This window comes from Myripristis murdjan, chromosome 21, assembly GCF_902150065.1.
Source record: "Myripristis murdjan chromosome 21, fMyrMur1.1, whole genome shotgun sequence".
In the NCBI taxonomy this organism is placed as follows: Eukaryota; Metazoa; Chordata; class Actinopteri; order Holocentriformes; family Holocentridae; genus Myripristis; species Myripristis murdjan.
This window is the reverse complement of record NC_044000.1, coordinates 10,242,938-10,261,801: the sequence shown is the minus strand read 5'-3', so window position 1 is coordinate 10,261,801 and position 18,864 is coordinate 10,242,938. Positions and strand designations below refer to the sequence as shown.

General features: G+C 40.2%; 1 protein-coding gene across 1 annotated transcript; it reads left to right on the top strand.

The window, feature by feature from the left end:
* The first annotated feature begins 7,818 nt into the window (after positions 1-7,818).
* LOC115380183 (protein FAM171B-like) lies at positions 7,819-18,095 on the top strand. Its single transcript, XM_030081272.1, has 8 exons — positions 7,819-7,993; positions 12,921-13,154; positions 14,107-14,199; positions 14,457-14,615; positions 14,857-15,027; positions 15,475-15,591; positions 16,129-16,252; positions 17,020-18,095. The coding sequence occupies exons 1-8, from the start codon at positions 7,819-7,821 to the stop codon at positions 18,044-18,046; spliced, it is 2,100 nt and encodes a 699-aa protein (XP_029937132.1). The 3' UTR covers positions 18,047-18,095.
* The last annotated feature ends 769 nt before the right edge of the window (positions 18,096-18,864 follow it).

Below are 18,864 nucleotides of genomic sequence, written 5' to 3'. Positions count from 1 at the left end.
ACACACAGCTCAGATGGACCTGTCTCAAGTTGCAGTGAGATGGGATTCAATTGCTTTGCTTGCCACTGTAGCACACATTGGACAGCACAGCCTGTGCCTATACATTGAGATTGATAATTTGGTCAAATCAGCTCAGGAACACCTTCACAGTGATTGTGAGCACCTGATGTCTGTGCCATCAACAATGATCTGTTGATAGCACAGACATTCATCTATGTGTGAATCCAGTGAACGTAACCCTATATTGATTCATTATAACCCCATGATAGGCACAAATCATATGTCATGATAAAACACAGGCGCTACAGGGTGAGATTCATGGTGAGGGAGCATGTCAGCTTGGAAGAGCTCCATCCTGTACAGTTCTGGTAGCTGACCTGTTCCCCTGTCCCATTTGACCTGTCACCTATGATTTTAAAAAGAATAAACACAAGAGATTTGTGTCAGAACAAACTGCTGTGGTTCCCTGATAAAGGGAAGATCAGTATCTCAGTACATATGAGAGAACTTACTGAGCCTGCCCCTTAGCCTTGAAGTGATAAATAGAGGGACAAGCACTTACCTAGTGACAGTTTCTGACAAATAAAGAAGTGAGGCAGGAGAAAGGAGATACAGTAAACCTGCTCTGCCTTGTTTTCCCTGTGGCAAAAGAGCAGCTTGTGAATGTAGCGCCTCTGCTATGGCTCAGCACAAGCATGTTGGGACCCTTTGTGTAATGTTTAGCACCAACTTGAATTAATTGCATCTACAGTATCTGATGTCACCTCCATCCTGGCGCAGGCGAGTAAGAACAGATGACGTACCCTGCGGGAAGTCATCTTGTTAGTTGTACTTATACAGGCAAATGTGACCTACAGAAAAATAATGAGATTCTATGCATGAGGAAGTTTTCAAGACGTTTCACCTTATTAACTTTCTATTGGAGTTATGGTTAAGTCCCTTTGCACAGTGCAATTACAGAAAAAATTCAGGAAAAAAGGAATACAGTGCTGCAGAGAAATGTGTTTGATTTCATTGGTGTGGATTGAAAAGTCAAAACGTTGCTGGGTTTCCAAGTAGAATGCATGTTCAAAAAGATTATATCTATTTCATATCTAACATATCTATTTCCAAATTAGGCAAAATGGTATTAAATAGATCTGTAGAAGAAACACAATTCCTGGAGACAAACAAAAAGTGCAGCAAACAAAAACTTTGGAGGCTATCTCGCTCTTATTCATATCTGCAACTGAAAAATATTCATCAGCACTGATTCTGGGTAGTGAACCTTTGTAGCTGATGATTCCTGCAGACAAACCAATCTCCAAACAGAGGATTCATTTATCTTGGTAATGCTGCCTGGCTTTCAATCTCAGGAAAAAATCTCTGTCTATCTTTCCATGATGACCTGATCAAACTGCGGACAAAAGAGCAGTGTCCAGCTGTATTGAGTTTCTTTCAGACTTTCCCTTCCTGCCTCCCTCTTATCCTTCAGATAAGGATCCAACAGAAAAAGGCTCCATGCATACAGCTTATTCTTATTCAAAAAGGATTTGCTCCAGGAAGGCAAGATATTGTTATCCAGCAGAGGCATGCAGCTTTCATGGTCAAAAATAAACTGTTTATCAAGAATATGGCATCTAGACACTCTCAGACAGGCACTTTTGTCTTTTATTTTGTCACATTTGGTCATTTTAGGAACAATAAAAAGGGTAGCAGTTTCAACAGATGCCAAATTAAATTTCTGTAGAACTGCATCAGGTACACACTTGTGCCATCAGGTACACGCACTGCCAGTCTGGACTGAGGCCTCAGCACTCCTGGATTCCAACTATTTGTTTTTCCAGAATAATAATGCAGCCTGGTCCACCACCCCATTGCAGACATGTAATTTCTACATATAATTTGTTTTGATTTACGAGCCAGGATAACTGTGGTTGATTATACTGCACTGTCTGCTATGATGTGATGACAGAATGGAAAAACACCAAGATACCGGAATACTGGAATTCTGTAATTCCAGTTGCTGCTTCATCTGCTCCAGCCTCTTTCCTTCAAACTATATGGCTCATCAGATAAATTACTTTATACACAATCTTTTTTTTTTTTTTTTTTTTAATATATATATATATATATATATATATATATATATATATATATATATACATATATATATATATAGCTATTAGTTGCCATATTTTTCAGTGTACCATGGTGGCAGTCAGGATGGACTCTCTTTGAGATTATTTTTTTTCTTCTTCATGTAACAGTGACAGTAGAGAAAGACAGGAAAGGTAAGGGAGGGAGAGAGAGGATGACACGCAACAAATGGCCCAAGGTCGGATTCAAACCCAGGACACTGCGATCAGGACTCAGCCCCAACACATGGTACACACGCCTATCCGGTGAGCTACTGGGGCACCCAGGGATGGACTCTCTTAGTAACTGTTTGGAAGTCTACAATAACATTCTTACATGCCTACCAATATAATTTCTAAACAGAAAGAGGATCATGTCCTGGTCAGTGACAAACGCATGAGGAAACAGGCCTTGACTGCCTCTGAAAGGGTGTATGTAAATGAGGCAGTCATTCTTGATAATGTGATTATGGGATTCGCACGCTGCTGTTAGGATGTCAGCTTTGATAGTTTGCCGCTGCATCACACCAATTTGTAGCCCTACAGTTCAATTACAAATGGTGCTCACCATGCCAACCACATTAACCATTTAGAGAGGTGAATGTGAGCCAAACACTGTTTTAGTTACCTGGCAAAGGAAACAATTTTAAGACTGATGGTGCAGTGCAGTTGCATAGTCAGTGTGGAAATAAACAACACTGGTGTCCATTTTTCTTCCTTATCTCTTTTTAAAAAACCCAAATCCAGTACATAGCAGAGGACAAACAGAGTGTGCAAAAGACTCAGTGTTTATCTCTTAAGGATAAAAATGTAATGCTGTTTAAGAGAATTATTAAGCAATAAGAACAAGGCAATAGGACATTTTAAGTAGCAAAGAAGCTTTTGGGCTGGTTTCATGCCTTGGGTTGGATGAAGCTTGATGCTTGTCCTCTTTTGGAAAAGGCAATAAAATAGAGCTTTTTTGTTGGTGGTGCAGGAATGGAGGTGGCGAGTACCGTCAATGAAGTGCATGCACACAACTGTAGAGCCACTCTGTGATCTTAGGTTCTGCGTTATTTTACATTCGGACCATTAAATGTACATTAAGCTCAGTCGGAGTCAGAATACATCTTCATAGCAGAATGTAATGTTCTTAAACTCAAATGCTAAAACCATTTCCCCACTCGTCATGAAACACAATTATAAAGCAGCCCACAGATCAAGTGGGAGAAGGAAGAGACAGCTCTCCTCATCTCTTCAGCCGCGAGCAGACTCCCCTCATGTCAGCCAGCCAGGGGGTTTAAAAAGTCATGTCACGTTATTGTTATGGTACAGGAAGTGATGATAGGGAATGTTGCTGGAGGAGCTCAGTTTGTCATGTGGAGTAAAACAACTTCCTTAGCAGTTTAATTACTGCACCGGAGAGGCTCTCCTTCATCTCTGGGATGGAGTAAGAATCGAGACGCACAGACAACTACCACAGCCGCCGGGATTTTTCACCACTGGCAAAATTGTTAATCACGCCCCACATCAGGGAAGGGCTGACACATGGCACCACATTTCATACTGCTAAATCAGTGGGGTTTCTTTAATGGTCACTTAGATGGGAAATGAAATGATTCTTGGTGTGGTAGTGAGCTCTCACCTCCTTGCACAGACTCATCCTGGTCTCAGATTTCTCAGATTGTCTATGGACTTCACCACAACTCTGGTCCATTGTTATGGAAGAGACACTGAGAAGTAACAAGAAAACAATCAAGTTTTTAAGAGCTGGCCACTGCAAAACAGAGCAAGAGTCACTGGGCTCCCTTAGCCTCCAAATTCAGTATTTTATTTAACCTCTTCAACTCTGCTGCACCCACAGGTGGCTTTGTTATTGCTGCGAAGCCTTGTTTTGTTCAAACCCATAGAACTTTATTTTAAATTCTAGTGGAGATCACAAGGTTTCCAAAGATACCAAATATGTGCTACTGAATTACTGTGAAGCGTGTATAAAGTGATGCACAAGACATCTAGATATATCCTATTTGATGTAATGCTGCAGCCATAAAACAATGGCATTCTGCGTTTGACTATTTCACTCAGTATAAGTGTGATGTAGCCTCAGTGAAGCATCACAGTCAGCAAATACAGAATGTTTTTTTTTTTTTTTTTTAATTAATTGGAAGGTACTTAAGGGTTAAATTTAAGGAAATTCAGAATTTAAAGGGTTAATGCACTGACAAGAATGTTAAAAATGTTGCTATGACCTTTTAGACCTTTTAGTCAACAGCTCTTTGATTATACCAAAGACATTATTGGAATATAGGAAATACACTAATTAAACCAGTTCATTTAAGTATGACCAGCATCATTTTATGAAAAAAGGACTGCATTATTTATTTATTTATTTTATTTTAACTTTTGTCTTCTCTACAGTTTTTCCACTCATCTTAACACCTTTTCTAAGAGGGCTTAATACCTACCCCAGAGAGCCATCCATCCACACACACACACACACACACACACACACACACACACACACACACACACACACACACACACACACGTACACACAACAACTCAAAATGCTGGAGAGGATCAAATTTGATCCTTCCCCATATTTTTTTTCCCTGTTGTAAAGAATTTCCATGAATATATATCTGACACATTCAAAACCCTGGAGTTGTAAAAGTTATACAAAGTATACTTGGCTTTAAAAGTTGATTTCTTCCTTTTTACATGATTGAATATAAAAAGTAGCAATCTATTAGAGTGGCACCAGTCCTTTTTCAATGAGAACTAACTGAAAGGTGAAAATACCTTCAGAAAAAAAAGAAAAGAAAAAAAAAACTGCTGTGAAGAACTCTGGAAGCAGAAGGCATCCGAATCTTTATTCTATTCTATCTACTCTATTTTGCAAACTTTTCTCCAAGTCTGTAGCTTTATCATCTTCCTATCATATGCCAGTGCATGCCAGCCCATCTCAGAAAGCTTCCCTGATGGTGACATTATTAATGGTAAGTCATGCATCTGTCTCTCCGGGCAAGGGCTTCTGTGTGGTGTGACATTGTCTATCACTTTGTCATGCTTCCTGTCTTATGCCCTCACATCAGTTTATTGCCTCTGGTCCGTCCCTGGTATTTTGAAAGTGAGCGCAGCTGCAAATTCTCACATTTTATCTGCCCCTTTATTGCAGGTGTTCTTATGTAGAGCAGTGGATCACATGAATGAGCGATTTGCAAATGTTTCACAAAAGGCCTATGTTGGGCTGATATAACTGCCGCTGACTAAAAATTCACTACAGTGTTCGATAGATGGGGAAAATGCACAAAGTAAAACGACTAGAAATGCAGCAATAAGCACTAAATGAAAAAGATTTCCACAGAGTACATCAAATAAATCCTCTCCTTTATTTACAAGGACTTAGTGTAAAATAACAGAGAGAACCTCTATCAGCGCTGCGGAAAGATTAATAGAAAAATGTAGCCAAGTATGGAGCAGAGAGCAGGTACAGATTTCTGGAGTGAAAGCGAGCAGATTTTCAAACCAGTCCCAGTAGATGCAACTATTTATGTGGAGAAATGAACCATTACAGCATCTAATTTGTGGCAAATTGATCTTGGAGACTCGGGTTGTCATCCATCCCCCTGCCAGTGTGTTTAGATTCCGATTTATACGTTGTCAGTGGGGAATAGAGCCGGGAGGACAAATGTGTCAGCTCACTACCTCTCTGAGGGCCCTGTCACTGAAGAAGTATGATGATGAGGAAGCCAGCTGAGGAGAGCTTCACTCATATTTGGCCAACATCAGCGATGCAACAGCAAACTCTGCAGGCTGACGTTGTGAGAAAACCAACAGAGAGGTGCAGCGCTGAGTGGCTGAGTGGCTGAGTGGCTGAGTGACAAAGTGAACCAGGGCACAAATATCCAACCCAGAAACACTGAAGGTTGACTTCGACATTAAAAACCAATTTAGTGCTGGAGGTCTACCAAGTTACAGAATATTGCGTTCCAAATGAGATATGAGAAATGAAAAATGTTACACCTAATGTAAAGTTATTGATATTGGAGAATTACATTAAATTATGTAACTTTATTTAACAAATAGTGGGTAAGGTCTTTGGTTGACCAAATTCAAATCAGTTAAAGACTTAATCACGTAAAATGGAAGATAATGAATGATGAACTTAAGGCATCGATTTTGGCACAGAGGAACAAGCTTCTTAAATGCAGACGATGCAGTTTGAAACAGGAGGACATATCTTTGTTTACCAGTGTTGATGATGAGGATGAGGAAGATGTAACCCCTCAAGTTCACGCTAAGACAAATAACCCATAGAATGACTGTAAAATACTTCTATTTTGGGTTATGATGGAGGTGAAAGAGTTGTCCTGAACTCCTGAGGTATTTCTATATTATATTCTTTTGAGAATTGAGTGGCATTCGTCATTCTTTACCCCTTCATAGCAAGGTGGGGTGCCCTCCCCATTGTAACTGCATAGTCAAAGCTAGTATAATTACAAAACACATTCAAAACAGAATGCATGTCCAGTTAAAAACCACAAATCACAATACACAGTTTCAGTCAGACAATACAGACATCCACTTCACATGTTTCCACTTGGGCCTGTGGTACTTAGTTGGAAAATGAGCAGATATTGTTTATTGCTGCTGTAATGGAATTTCTATAGCACTGAGTTGGCCATTCAAGCCCCAACGGCCACCTGTCCCTGCAGCTCCTGGTTGTGGGTAAAATGTGAGTTATGATTTATACACTTCAAGCCAGCAGGGATTACAGCAAGGTCATCCAGTTCATTAGCCAGCTGATGTTGTGTATGTATGCCTGGATATCTATATAGCATGTGGTTGGAGTGTGATATCAGTCTAATTGGTTTTGAGAGCATGTGGAGGAGCTTCTGTGATAGTGTGGACTGGATTTCATTGCTGATGTTCTAGTGGGCCTTATGAATAATTGAATGAATAAATGAACAATGAAACAAACAAACATAAACAAACAAGTAGGACAAACAAACAATTAGAACAGACCAGACAGCAATACACATTAAAAAAAAAAAAAAAAAAAAAACTCACTGCCACCAGCAATGCTTAAAACACTGTCAACTGGTTAATACATTTTTGCTATAGATATGGTAAAATACCAGTTCTTGTCAATACATCATACCGTAAGCTGACTTGGTTAAATTAAATATTACTGCATGGTCAACTCTGCAATGTGATATAAGGTGGCTTTGCTTTCGCTCATATTGATTTTACAGTGCATTATCACCATCTAGTGGCCATAATTGGTTACTACAAGTGTTTTATCCTTTCAATTTTCCTGTAAAATGGTATAAATCATTCAAATTAATGTCATCATGGATTATAGATAGATAGATAGATAGATAGATAGATAGATAGATAGATAGATAGATAGAGTATAGCAGAAGTGATTCCCGGTTTCTAAAGCAGACTGAACTATATCCAGTGGGATCCCTCCATTAGATTAAAACCCATAAAGCGTCGCTCTGGACGCAGCCGCAGCTCCCTCCGGCCAAAACAAGCCTGCAGTCTTAAAGGGGAGGAGCTTTGCATGACCTGCTGAGTTTGAATACTGCCGTGCCTGGCCAACTTGGCCGTCAGGGAACTACTGGAAATGGCCGTGGAGTGAGTCGCCCGGTTCAAGTCGCGGATGAAATTTTGCAACTTTTAGGCTTGTGAAGCGGCACAACTCCGCAGAGCTATGCGCCAGCTGATCTGTGTGCTCTGTGTGCTGGTTTCCTGCAAGGATGGAGCAGCGAGTGGGGAGCTGAGTCCAGCTGGACGCACTTTGCATCTCAATGAGCGGAACTTTTCTGACCAGCTTCGCATGGAACAAGATCAGCATCAGCACCAACAAGTGCTTGGTTCTGTGCCAGGTTTGTGGGCTTTGCAGGGAACAGGAAACTTTGAAGGAAATGATGAAATATCACAATGCAACCTGTTTACCCGAATGTTGGCCTTTGTTCATATCCAGTATTTGGGCTATTATCTATTTTTAGATATAGTTTGAGAGCGAGGGTTTAAATAGTTATCTTGAGGTTGTGTATATTTTTAAAGTAACTTACATCATATTGTGTAGGCTGTTATCTAACAGCACAAGTGTGGAGAGGTGTTTGTGGTGTGAGAACTTGGCTTGCTGCTGCGACCTCATGACTAACCATCTCTCCATCTGTTGCCTACTGATCTGCCTCAGGGATACATCAACAATGTAATCGACAATGTGAAGAAGACGTGGAAACTGACAGAAAAGCCATATGAATGTTGCACTTGATAATTAGTAGTTGTCCAGAACACACACACACACACACACACACACACACACACACACACACACGCTCACAATAAGCCAACAGTAATAACAACAAGAAGAAAATTGCATCAGTAATAATGACATCTGCACCAGCACCACCAGCAATATCATTATTATACTATTACCACCATTACTGACAAAAACAACAATAATAATGGACAAAAACAACAATATTAATCATTTCAAAATCACAACAAAAAATAACAACAATAACTGCAACACCACCACCACCAATAGTAGTACTAGTAGTGGTAGTAGTAGTAGTAGAATTACTTGTAGTAGTAGTAGTAGTAGTAGCACTACTACTACTACTACTACTACTAATAATAATAATAATAGCATTTCAAAATTTTGACTGAGTAGTTAATTTCTATTCAATTTTTATTCTTTTGTTGGGCAGGTAAGGTAGTGATATGAGCTAAATCAAATATCAATATTTTTGTCAGAATACCTCAATATTGATATTGTGATGTTGTTGAGATTTTGGACAAACAATCATTAGTAATATAGATATGATGATCAAGCAAATGATACAACAGCTACAGCAGCCTAATAAGTTCAGAAAACTGCATCCCTTCACTGTAACTTTTAAAACCGGGAAAAGACACTTATGCCATATCATGATATCCAACATGCCAGACGATATCTAGTCTCCGACCACAGTATCAGTTTAATAAATTGTTTACTTAATATCAACTCATGTTGGCTAATTTAATAGTAGGCACCAATTTTGCAATTTTGAGTTTTATAAGTACAACTTCTGGTAGAGTAATTATCCCTCTCTGTCTCACACACAGACACACAGACACGCACAAACCTACACACTCCCACACATGCACGCACTTTCCATGACAAGCTGCTTGTTTACAGCAGGGCAGTGGAGAGAAGCTGAAAGGGGGATTTGTGACCCTGTGTTCATCAACTGTTTCATGACTAATTCATGCTGCTGTAGGAGTACATTCCCCCCCGATCACATGCTCCTCCGGTCTGTCTCGTCCACTGAGAGACACTTGGAAACGCTCCCGGGGATGGCGTTGTCTCCTGTACCACTTCCCCCCCTGCTGATTTGCAGCTTGCCTTGTCTCGCCAAAACCGTCTACCCTGTGTGTCCCCTCTCAGCCCTCTCATCATCTCAGTACACAGCAAGTACTCAGGGGAGGGACGGCCCACTTTCTATTAAAGAAAAAAAAAAACAACAACAACCTGGAATTATAAATGAACAAAAGCCGCCTTCCTCGAACCAGATGGTCAGTTCTTTCATGCTGAGACTTACATTCCCATTGTTTTCCCTGCACAAGAGGGTTAGCAACAGATTTGAAGATTTAATCATAACCCCCCCCATCAGAGTATTGTAATTATTTGACAACAGGGCTGTTTGTGTGGACATCAAGTCAACAGGCCCATACCCTTTTTGTCTCAAACTGATATCGCCGACCTGTGCATCAGCGGCCTAGTCCGACTTAGTCCACATGTCAAGGGATACACTCGTGTTTTCATCTATTGGTGGAATGTATGGCCTAATTCCAACACACACACACACACACACACACACACACACACACACACACACACACACACACACACACACACACACACACAGATAAGTCCCCGCAGGACCATCTGTTTGTCATGCCTGGGGGTCCTCGGCCAGTCGGCATGTTTTTGTGCCTCCCTGTTTGGCGTTTTGTGCAGTTTTATTGTGCCATCATCTACCAAAGCTGGCCTCCGTAACATGTTGGTCCGAATCCTGTCAGGTTCTGTGTGTAAGTGAGACTGCAGTGTTTGTGTCAGCAAAAGCATTTTAAAGCAGGCCTCTCAAGTAAGCTTTAGCCAATATCCGCTAATATCAAATATTGCTGTATTTAAGGCCATTTACAATGTTTTTCACCATGTCAGTTATGTTCTTTTGACAGTCTTTGCACTGAAGTGCTTCTTTCATGGTGATTGTGATAGTGTGTATAGGTAATTCTGATTACAAACAAAACAATTTTGATTATTGATTGATTGCTTTATTAGAGCTTTCGGACATTATTTTTTCTGAAAGGACTAATGCTTTTTCTGATTAATAAAACAATTTACTCAGGAGGTTATAGAAGAAAAAAACTTAGAACAAACTAAATGTATTATTTAAAATGCAAGGCTGATATTGAGTTGATATCCCAGTAATATTGAATATCGAATATTGCAATATCTCTACAACACAAAATCATGATATTTTATTTATCAGTCTATTCTCAATCGAAAGGAGGATCATTTAATATTATAATGCTGTAATGTCACATATAATACCATAATATATTCACTTGTCATTGTCATGTTTCAATATCTCCCACATGCCAGTTCATTGGCAATGTATTGTAAAAAAAAAAAAAATCATATACATAAACACTGACAAAGAAATCCTCAGTTTAAAAAAAAAAAAAAAATTACTTAATTGGACATGCAAGCTTTTCCTGGACATCAGTTTTATCACATGGCTGATTTTATTATGCATGCCATATCACACACATCAGATAATGTGGGGTCTGCTTCTCATCCCACCAGAGTAATGGCTTAGCGGCATAAAACAGCCCATTTCAATCCACTCCATAAACCTCTTTGTGGTGAGGTTCAGTTCGCCAAATGGGGAGATTATAGTAATCTGGCATGGCTCACCTCCACTGCAGATTTAGCGACCCCCCTTCTGTTAGGTTTGGCCACTAAGGCAGCGCATACATCAAGATGCTTCCTTTTCCCAAACAAGTGTCCTGTTTTCCATCTGGTGTGCAGCCCAGTGGGTAGAGCAAGGCACTAACACTGCCAAGGCTGGGGGTTGATTCCCACTGGGGCTCCAAATCCACACAGACATCGCCATGTGAGGTGTTTTAGATGGAAGTGCCTACCAGAAGACATATGTTACAAGTATTTATGGTGGCTGCATCTGATCAGGACAGAATTGCTTGTGGCTGTGATGTGGGATGAATTGTGTAGCTGCCATTGGCACTTGCTGAAATGCTGTGTAAGCCGGTACCATAAGGCATGGCTTCACTGGTTTTCAGAAAAGCTTTGGCAGAGCCCACAGCGGCAGGATTATGACACATCACAGTGTAGCCGCAAATTCAAAGACTGCCGCTGTCAGAGTCTACTGTCAGTGTCGCCATGTCACCATTAGCGAAGGGTACTTGTGATGTTATCAGGGGTTAGAGGGCTACAGCTCTGACAGCAGTGTCGCAGCTTTTAGCCCATGAAAGGGTGAAATATTTGCTTCCCTGTAGCTTATAATTGCGTGTCTGCATAGGTTTGATAGGGTTGTGGATCAATACCAATGACTCGAAGATTACTTTCCCTGCTGCTGCAATTTCTGCCTTTCACAACTCATTTTCTGAATAAAAATCTTTGGAATTTCAAAACCCTATCCACATTTTCTCTTTGCTTCTGGATCTGGAACGGCCAATCCTGCTTTCCTAACCCTGAGTCTATGGCCTCTTTCTCGGCTGTCCATTTCAGGACATTTGCACATTTTATTCCACTGAATGCTTTGGAATGCATATTAAAGTTAATAGCAAATTAACACATTGCTATTTTCCCCCACTCATTGATTCTCTGGTTATTCTCGGAGGTGCTTACCTGCGTGATCTCCATTTATCAATACACGGTCATGTGATGATGTATTACTCACTATTCTTCCTTCATTACTATGTAATGCTGCCTCTCAGAACTCAAGTCTTGTTATCATGAACCTACATATATTGGTTCTTGTGGCACAGTGTGATAGTGATTAATAGGGTCTGCAGATAGGATGTCACATTATCACTACGCCTAAATAGGAATCTAAACAATCTAGGAGCAACCTAAACACCTGAGGACATGTAGTGATTAGGGCTCCCCTACCAGAATCACATTATTGGAAAGAAATGTTTTTTGGCCTGCATGCTGATTTAGCATATTGGTATCTTGAATGTGTGCTGCTGTGCAGGCTACTAATTGCCTAATGTTACCGTTGGTATTTTGGCCCGCCTCTTTGAAATCTGCTGGGATAATTTAATTGACATCACTGAGGGGTTCTGGTAATCAGGTTGTGTTGTTGTGTTGTCAATAAGGCGTCACCTGTGATAATTGTAGTGCAGTTACTTCAATGCTGGTCCCTTATTTTCCCAATTTATATATAAAAAACAAAGACTGTGGTTGTATTGCATAGTAACCAGGTGAGAATGTGTGTAACTGAATGAGAAGCAGGGTATTCTTTCCACAGACAAAGTTTAAAGTAATCATATTGGAAAGATATCAGTAAACTTATTTTCATTTAAATACATACAAGTCAAGCCAAGTCAATTTTATATGTATAGCCCAATATCACAAATTAGAAATTTGCCTCAAGGGGCTTGTGATGTTTGTGATATCGGGCTATACAAATGAAACTGACTACATGCCCACTTTGGCTGTGCTTTTTTCCTCACTGTTTCCATTTGATTTGAAGCTGTAGTCAAGCCTGACCTAATTTGTGTTTCTGCCAGGTTCTGCCTTTACCCTGAAGGTGCAGGTCAGTGACATGGTGAATTGTCAGTACCTGAGCCAAGCTCTGGTGGAGGTGTATGTCAACTACACCAGGACCAACACAGCCCTCACCGGGGAAGATGGTGGTGTCGTGCTTCATGTTGCTTACCAACTTGGACTACCTATCACCATCGTGGCCAGCAGAGATGGCTATCTTTGCACACTGCTGCCTTGTAAAACCAGCAGAATGCCAAGTAAGGCGGCCAGTTGGTGTGTGTAGGCAGATTGGACTTTCAGTTATACAACCATTTCTCAGGCAGAGCTGCTCTGGAGGCACAAATCATTTTACCAGTTGCAATAAAGGTAGACCAATGTAGTTTGGGATCACTAATGGCACTGTGGTGCACAGTAGGAAAATTGGATCCCTGTTTTGTTTTGAGGGGTCAACAGATATAAAGCGCTGCACTCTGGGAATGCCCACCTCTGGGAGCTCAGTTGCTCACTCAGAAAAAAAACAAAAAAAACAACTTTGACCACTGAAGTTCAACTCACCCAATAAGATTATCTCTCTCTCTCTCTCCAAGAAATGTTTAATTAAAAGTCCAATCTGGCTTGCATTTGTGTGTGTGTGTGTATGTGTGTGTGTGTGTGTGTGTGTGTGTGCGTGTGCATGCGCGTGGTTTGGGTCAAACAGTATCTGCAATAAATTAAATCATTTTCCAATCTTCATGGATTACCAGATGGCTATGGGGGTATTACATCAGGACACTTCAGATAGTGTCAGATAAGAAATCAATCACAGAAAAAATGAGTTTCATACACTTTCTTATGATTGTCTAGATGCTCTGGTTCTCACTGTATTTCCAAAATTTGGTGCATCCTGCCCACTAACACCTCCACTGGCTGCACCAAACAAATCAAAAACATTTGGCAATATAATTCAACCCAGATATGTGTGTGTGTGTGTGGTGTGTGTGTGTGTGTGTGTGTGTGTGTGTGTGTGTGTGGTCTGTCTCAATAATGTGGTAAAAATTTACATAAGCCACTGTTGCAGGAGTGAGCTCATCCTTTGAGTCTGTCTAAGATCAATAGACCTAATGAATATGTTATAGTGCCATCTAGTGGTATAACAGCAGACCTGTAAGTGTTAAAAGTTGATTTTCTAAACATACATATCTATAAATATTTTTCCTTCTGTCATTGTAGTATTTTCATCAGTGGCCATGTCACTACTTGGTCTGACTCAAGGCAACATCTGGCTTTTTGAGGACTCAGTCTTCATAACTGCCAAAACATCTGGTATGTGCTGTCCTGACTTCACAATTACTATCTATCTATCTATCTATCTATCTATCTATCTTTCTATCATCTTATAATCATTTTTTGAAGAGAACTGAGAGGATACTTAACTGTAATATTACTGAAATATTCATTTAGTATAATTAACTTAAATTAATGTCATGTTGTATATTAGTTATTGAATATTTCCATTATTGTTCATTATGTTTTTTTTTGTTTTGTTTTTTTTTGTTTTTTTTGTTTTTAATTATTTGCAGATGCTTCATCCCACCCCACGGTACAGTTTCCTAAGAGGCTTCTGAACTTAGCAGAGGACAGTGACGTCTCCTCTGTCAAGGCCTATCTCACTTTTCCCAGCCTATCAACTGAGGATAACAAATTTCTCTATGCTCTGGGCATTATGAGCAGTAAATCAGGTGTGTGTATGTGTGTGTGTGTGTGTGTGTGTGTGTGTGTGTGTGTGTGTTCATCATCTCTATTATTATTAGCTTCATTCTTCTTTTGACCAGATTACCCAAGCAGAGTAAATTTGATAGCATTTCAGCTCAGGTGGTTATAAGAGTATTTCATTCTTAGAAAGATAAAACTGAGTACGTTGAAATTAGTCTAGTACACAGAGTGTCAGTTTTCACTTGTGCATTGTTTTCTCTTGTTAAGGATATATGAGCATTGAGTTGAGCCCTGTGGCTGCTGTCAGTGTGCGGCTCTTCTCCAGAGAGACGGAGCTAAATGTGAGTGGGCCCATTCAGATCACCCTCCGTATTCCTGACAACTGTGGCCTGCAGACTTCAAACATTGTTCCAGCGTGGTTCTTTAACCGGACTACTGGTGAGTGAAAAAGGAGTGTCATATACACTGACATCCAAAGGCAACCTTTATTTGAATGTAGTAAAATCCAGTGATGTAGTAATGGGGGAAAATGTAAATCCACCCATGGAGGTTGCATTTATTACATTAAAGATAAATGTTTGATGTTCATGGAATTATTAACTTCAAATTGTTTGTATGTTAATTGTTTATGTCTTTAATGGGAAAAAGTGTCAGAGTGACTAGATACTGACACTCAGACTTGTACAATTTTTAAAAAGAAAATCTTGAGTATGTGAAATATATCAAAGGTTGACTCATTTCCTGTGTGTAACATGCAGAAAACCTCTCCTACCTGGACAAGCACAAATGCTCTCAACATTTTCTTTTAGAGATCAGACTGGGTTAACATGAGGGCAGTTTTATGAAGACAGTGATGTTATTGTGTGTTACGGATGTCTTATCTAGGCGGCTGGATGAGAAAGGGACTAGGGATGGTGGTGCTGGTGGAGGGAAAGCTGATGTGGACGTTCACAGCTCCGCACCTTGGCTACTGGATTGCAGCTCCTATGTCGTCCAGCAGAGGTGAGGAACGACAGGAGAAATGTTACCCGCAAAGCTTTACATCAGGTCCGGTGAGACATTATTGGCTCAGATTATCACAGTAGAGTGTTTTCTTCTTCATAAACACGGTTTACCAGGTCAGTTTTACTGTTTCTGTTTTGTGGCTCCACCATCCTCTTTTTATGACACAAGTATTCTTTAACCAATTCATAAAAGTGTAACACAGGTAAAACATGACCAAATGATAATTATTTTTCAGGCATCAGTAATTGCTCCATGTACATGTAGGCTACATAGCACATGTAGCCCCAAAAGGAAGTGAACCTCCTTCCCTGGCAGAGTTGGTGTCTATCCATTGAGATGCACAAGATTGTTGGAGAAAAAAATAAAAGAGAAAAAGTATCATGACTGGTAAAAAAAACAAAACAAAAAAGTGTTTCAGATGCAGCACCCACAGAAATGAGGCAGCTTTTGTACTTTCATTAATAACAAGGATGAAACGTTTTTTGCTCTCTACTCGAACATTTTGAGCCCTCTAATTTTCAGTGTCTTTTCTAGGTCTGATGGGACTTGCCATCCCCATTGACTTCATCTCACACCATTCATCTTTCCTCATGGTTTTCCTTGGAGGAATGCTTGTTGTCATCACCAGCCTTCTGGTTGGAGTGTCGTGTTATAGCAGGTAATAACAAATGTCATCCCATACACTGTAAACTGTGATCATGTTGATTTCATTGCAGCAGTTTTACTAGAGCAAACGTTTGTAAGAAAAAAAAATGCCCTAACAAGCTGTACCTGAAAGTCCACACTGCTGAATTTGACTTGTTCTATCATCTGTTGTACATTCTGCCATCCTGGTGGGGGATACCTTTTTAAGTTGGCTTACCCATGATTTCTTCCATTTTTTCCTAATAAGGTTTTCTCTTGTAAAATATTATTATTATTATTGTTATTATTATTATTATTATTATTTTTTTTTTTTAATTTTTAATGTGTGATATGTTGTGCCTCAGATGTTGCTGCTTTGATTTTGGCAGACAGTGAACTTAATGTTAGTTAGTTAGTAAATAAGTCACAGGCAAGAAATATGCAGATATTTTAGACTTAGGTCTCAGTTTGCACTACATTTTAAATTTTTGATTAAGACGGCTATCTGATAAGAAAAAAAAGGTGTGTGTGACAAAACAGCCACACAAGCCTTTGGAACTGTTGAAATTTTGAACAAGCTTGATACTATTCAAAAGTTATGGTCAGTAAAACACCAAAGAATTAAGCAAACTGGATGAGACATCTATTACTAATGCAAATGCTGCACTGTGAATTGAGTTGTGTCAGTGGTTTTCCATATTTCCACTATCAGACACAACCCACAACTGAATTACTGTAACTGTCATGCTTCATTGCATTGGTCTGGCATTGTTTGAGGCAGTCTCTCTGTTTGGTCTACAGGCGCTCCCTCTGTGAGACTCAGGAAAAGATGATTCACACTTCCAGAGTGCTGGTGCTGAGGAAAGACCAAACCACCTCGATGAGCGACAGTGAACTCTTTGAGGTATCTTCAGAGGACTCCGGTCATTCGCAGGATGAGTTAAACCAGTCGTTCACAGAAAAGGGGGATAACCAACACAATGACTCAGTTATTTCCAAGCACAGTGACAATGTAATAGCCAACCCCAAGGCCACTGGACTTGGATTGATCCAGTTTGAGGAAAATGCTGTGGCCATTAGGCTGGAATGTGCTGAGCCAGAGCTTAATGCAGACGCTAATGATCTAACAAGTTCACCCGAATCTTCCCAGCCGATGACAGTTCCTCTGTCTCTGAAAGACAGTTTATTTTTCTACAACCAGCCTGTTGCCATTTTTCATCCCCCACATTTTTCATTCCACTTGGAAGAGCAACCAGAGCAGTCACAGTGGAGCAAGTCGGCCACCTTGCCCCGTGCAGGTTCTTCAACCAACACTCCCACAGAGCCGATGAGCAAGGACAGTTTCACCCAGACTCTGCTTAAAGGTCCTTCTGCCCTGCAGGACCAGGTAGTAGAAACTGAGGAGCAGCTTGGGGTTCCAGTGGGATCTCAGGCTTCATCGTCCACCAACTCCTCTAGGGGTCACTTTGGCCTCCCAGAGTCAGTGTCCGTCCCAGGTACATTAAATAAAATAGGGAGCAATAGACACCCCTGCTTGGGCAGTGAGCTTCAGGGAAATTCGGAACATGCCTTGGCAGAACTTTCTAAAATCCCGTCACCTCTGCCTCCACGGGCCTGGTTTGTGTCGCTGGAGGGCAAGCCTGCAGCTGAGATCCATCACAATGTGTCCGAACAGCAGAGGAGACGAAGGCCAGCCGAGAGCCGAGAAACCAGCTTGGATTCAGGAGTAGACATGAGCGAACTGAACCAGACAGCTGGGAGGAGGGCAGTGACACTGGAGCGCAATGCTACCTTTGTCAAGAGCAGTAAGCCTGCCCCTCCCCAGTAAAAACTTTTAAAGCAACCATGGCAGTGAAGCTCCCAATACATCCCAGTGTACCCATATATATATATATATATATATATATATATATATATATATATTTTTTTTTTTTTTTTTTTTTTAAATTGACAGCATCAATAACATGTCCATCTGTCTTCAAATATGAAATGACTTTTTCTATGCTATTTTTAACATACACATTTTTAACAGTGCACGTCAAAACAATTCCAGTCATAACACTGATGGAACAGTTCGATGACTAGACTATCATGGCGCGACCAACTAAATATGACTGTGCATGCCATTTTAAAAATGTTACTTGATAGTATTTTTGTGGCTTTTTTGTGCATGTATTTTATTTATTTATTGTGATTGAGTCATTTCATTACATTTTAATGCATAAGTACTGACCTTTGTGATGTTAAAATTTGCTTAGCATACATTAAACTGCGATATAATTAATGTTGCTGTTCCTCTTATCCAGCCCCCTGTGGGTTCTCTATCATTTCTGTAAGTGCAACACCAAACCGTGGTGTATAGAGCTAGTCACCCCACAGGATGGAGGCCCTGCATTCTAGGCAGAGAACTAATTTATTGCTAACTGAGGTGGAAAATCCAGTAATTTTCTTGTCTATAGGAAAGGGAATAGTGTAGTTTCAGTTTATGAGGTATGCTGTGGCCTTAAAGGATGAAAAATAAAGGTAATGATCCCTGTCCTTGTGTCCAGCAAGAGCAGGGATCACAGAAGACTACACCAGATATTAATCTTTATGTGATTATAAGGGATACTGTGAAAGATAATGTACACCTTGATTCATGATTTA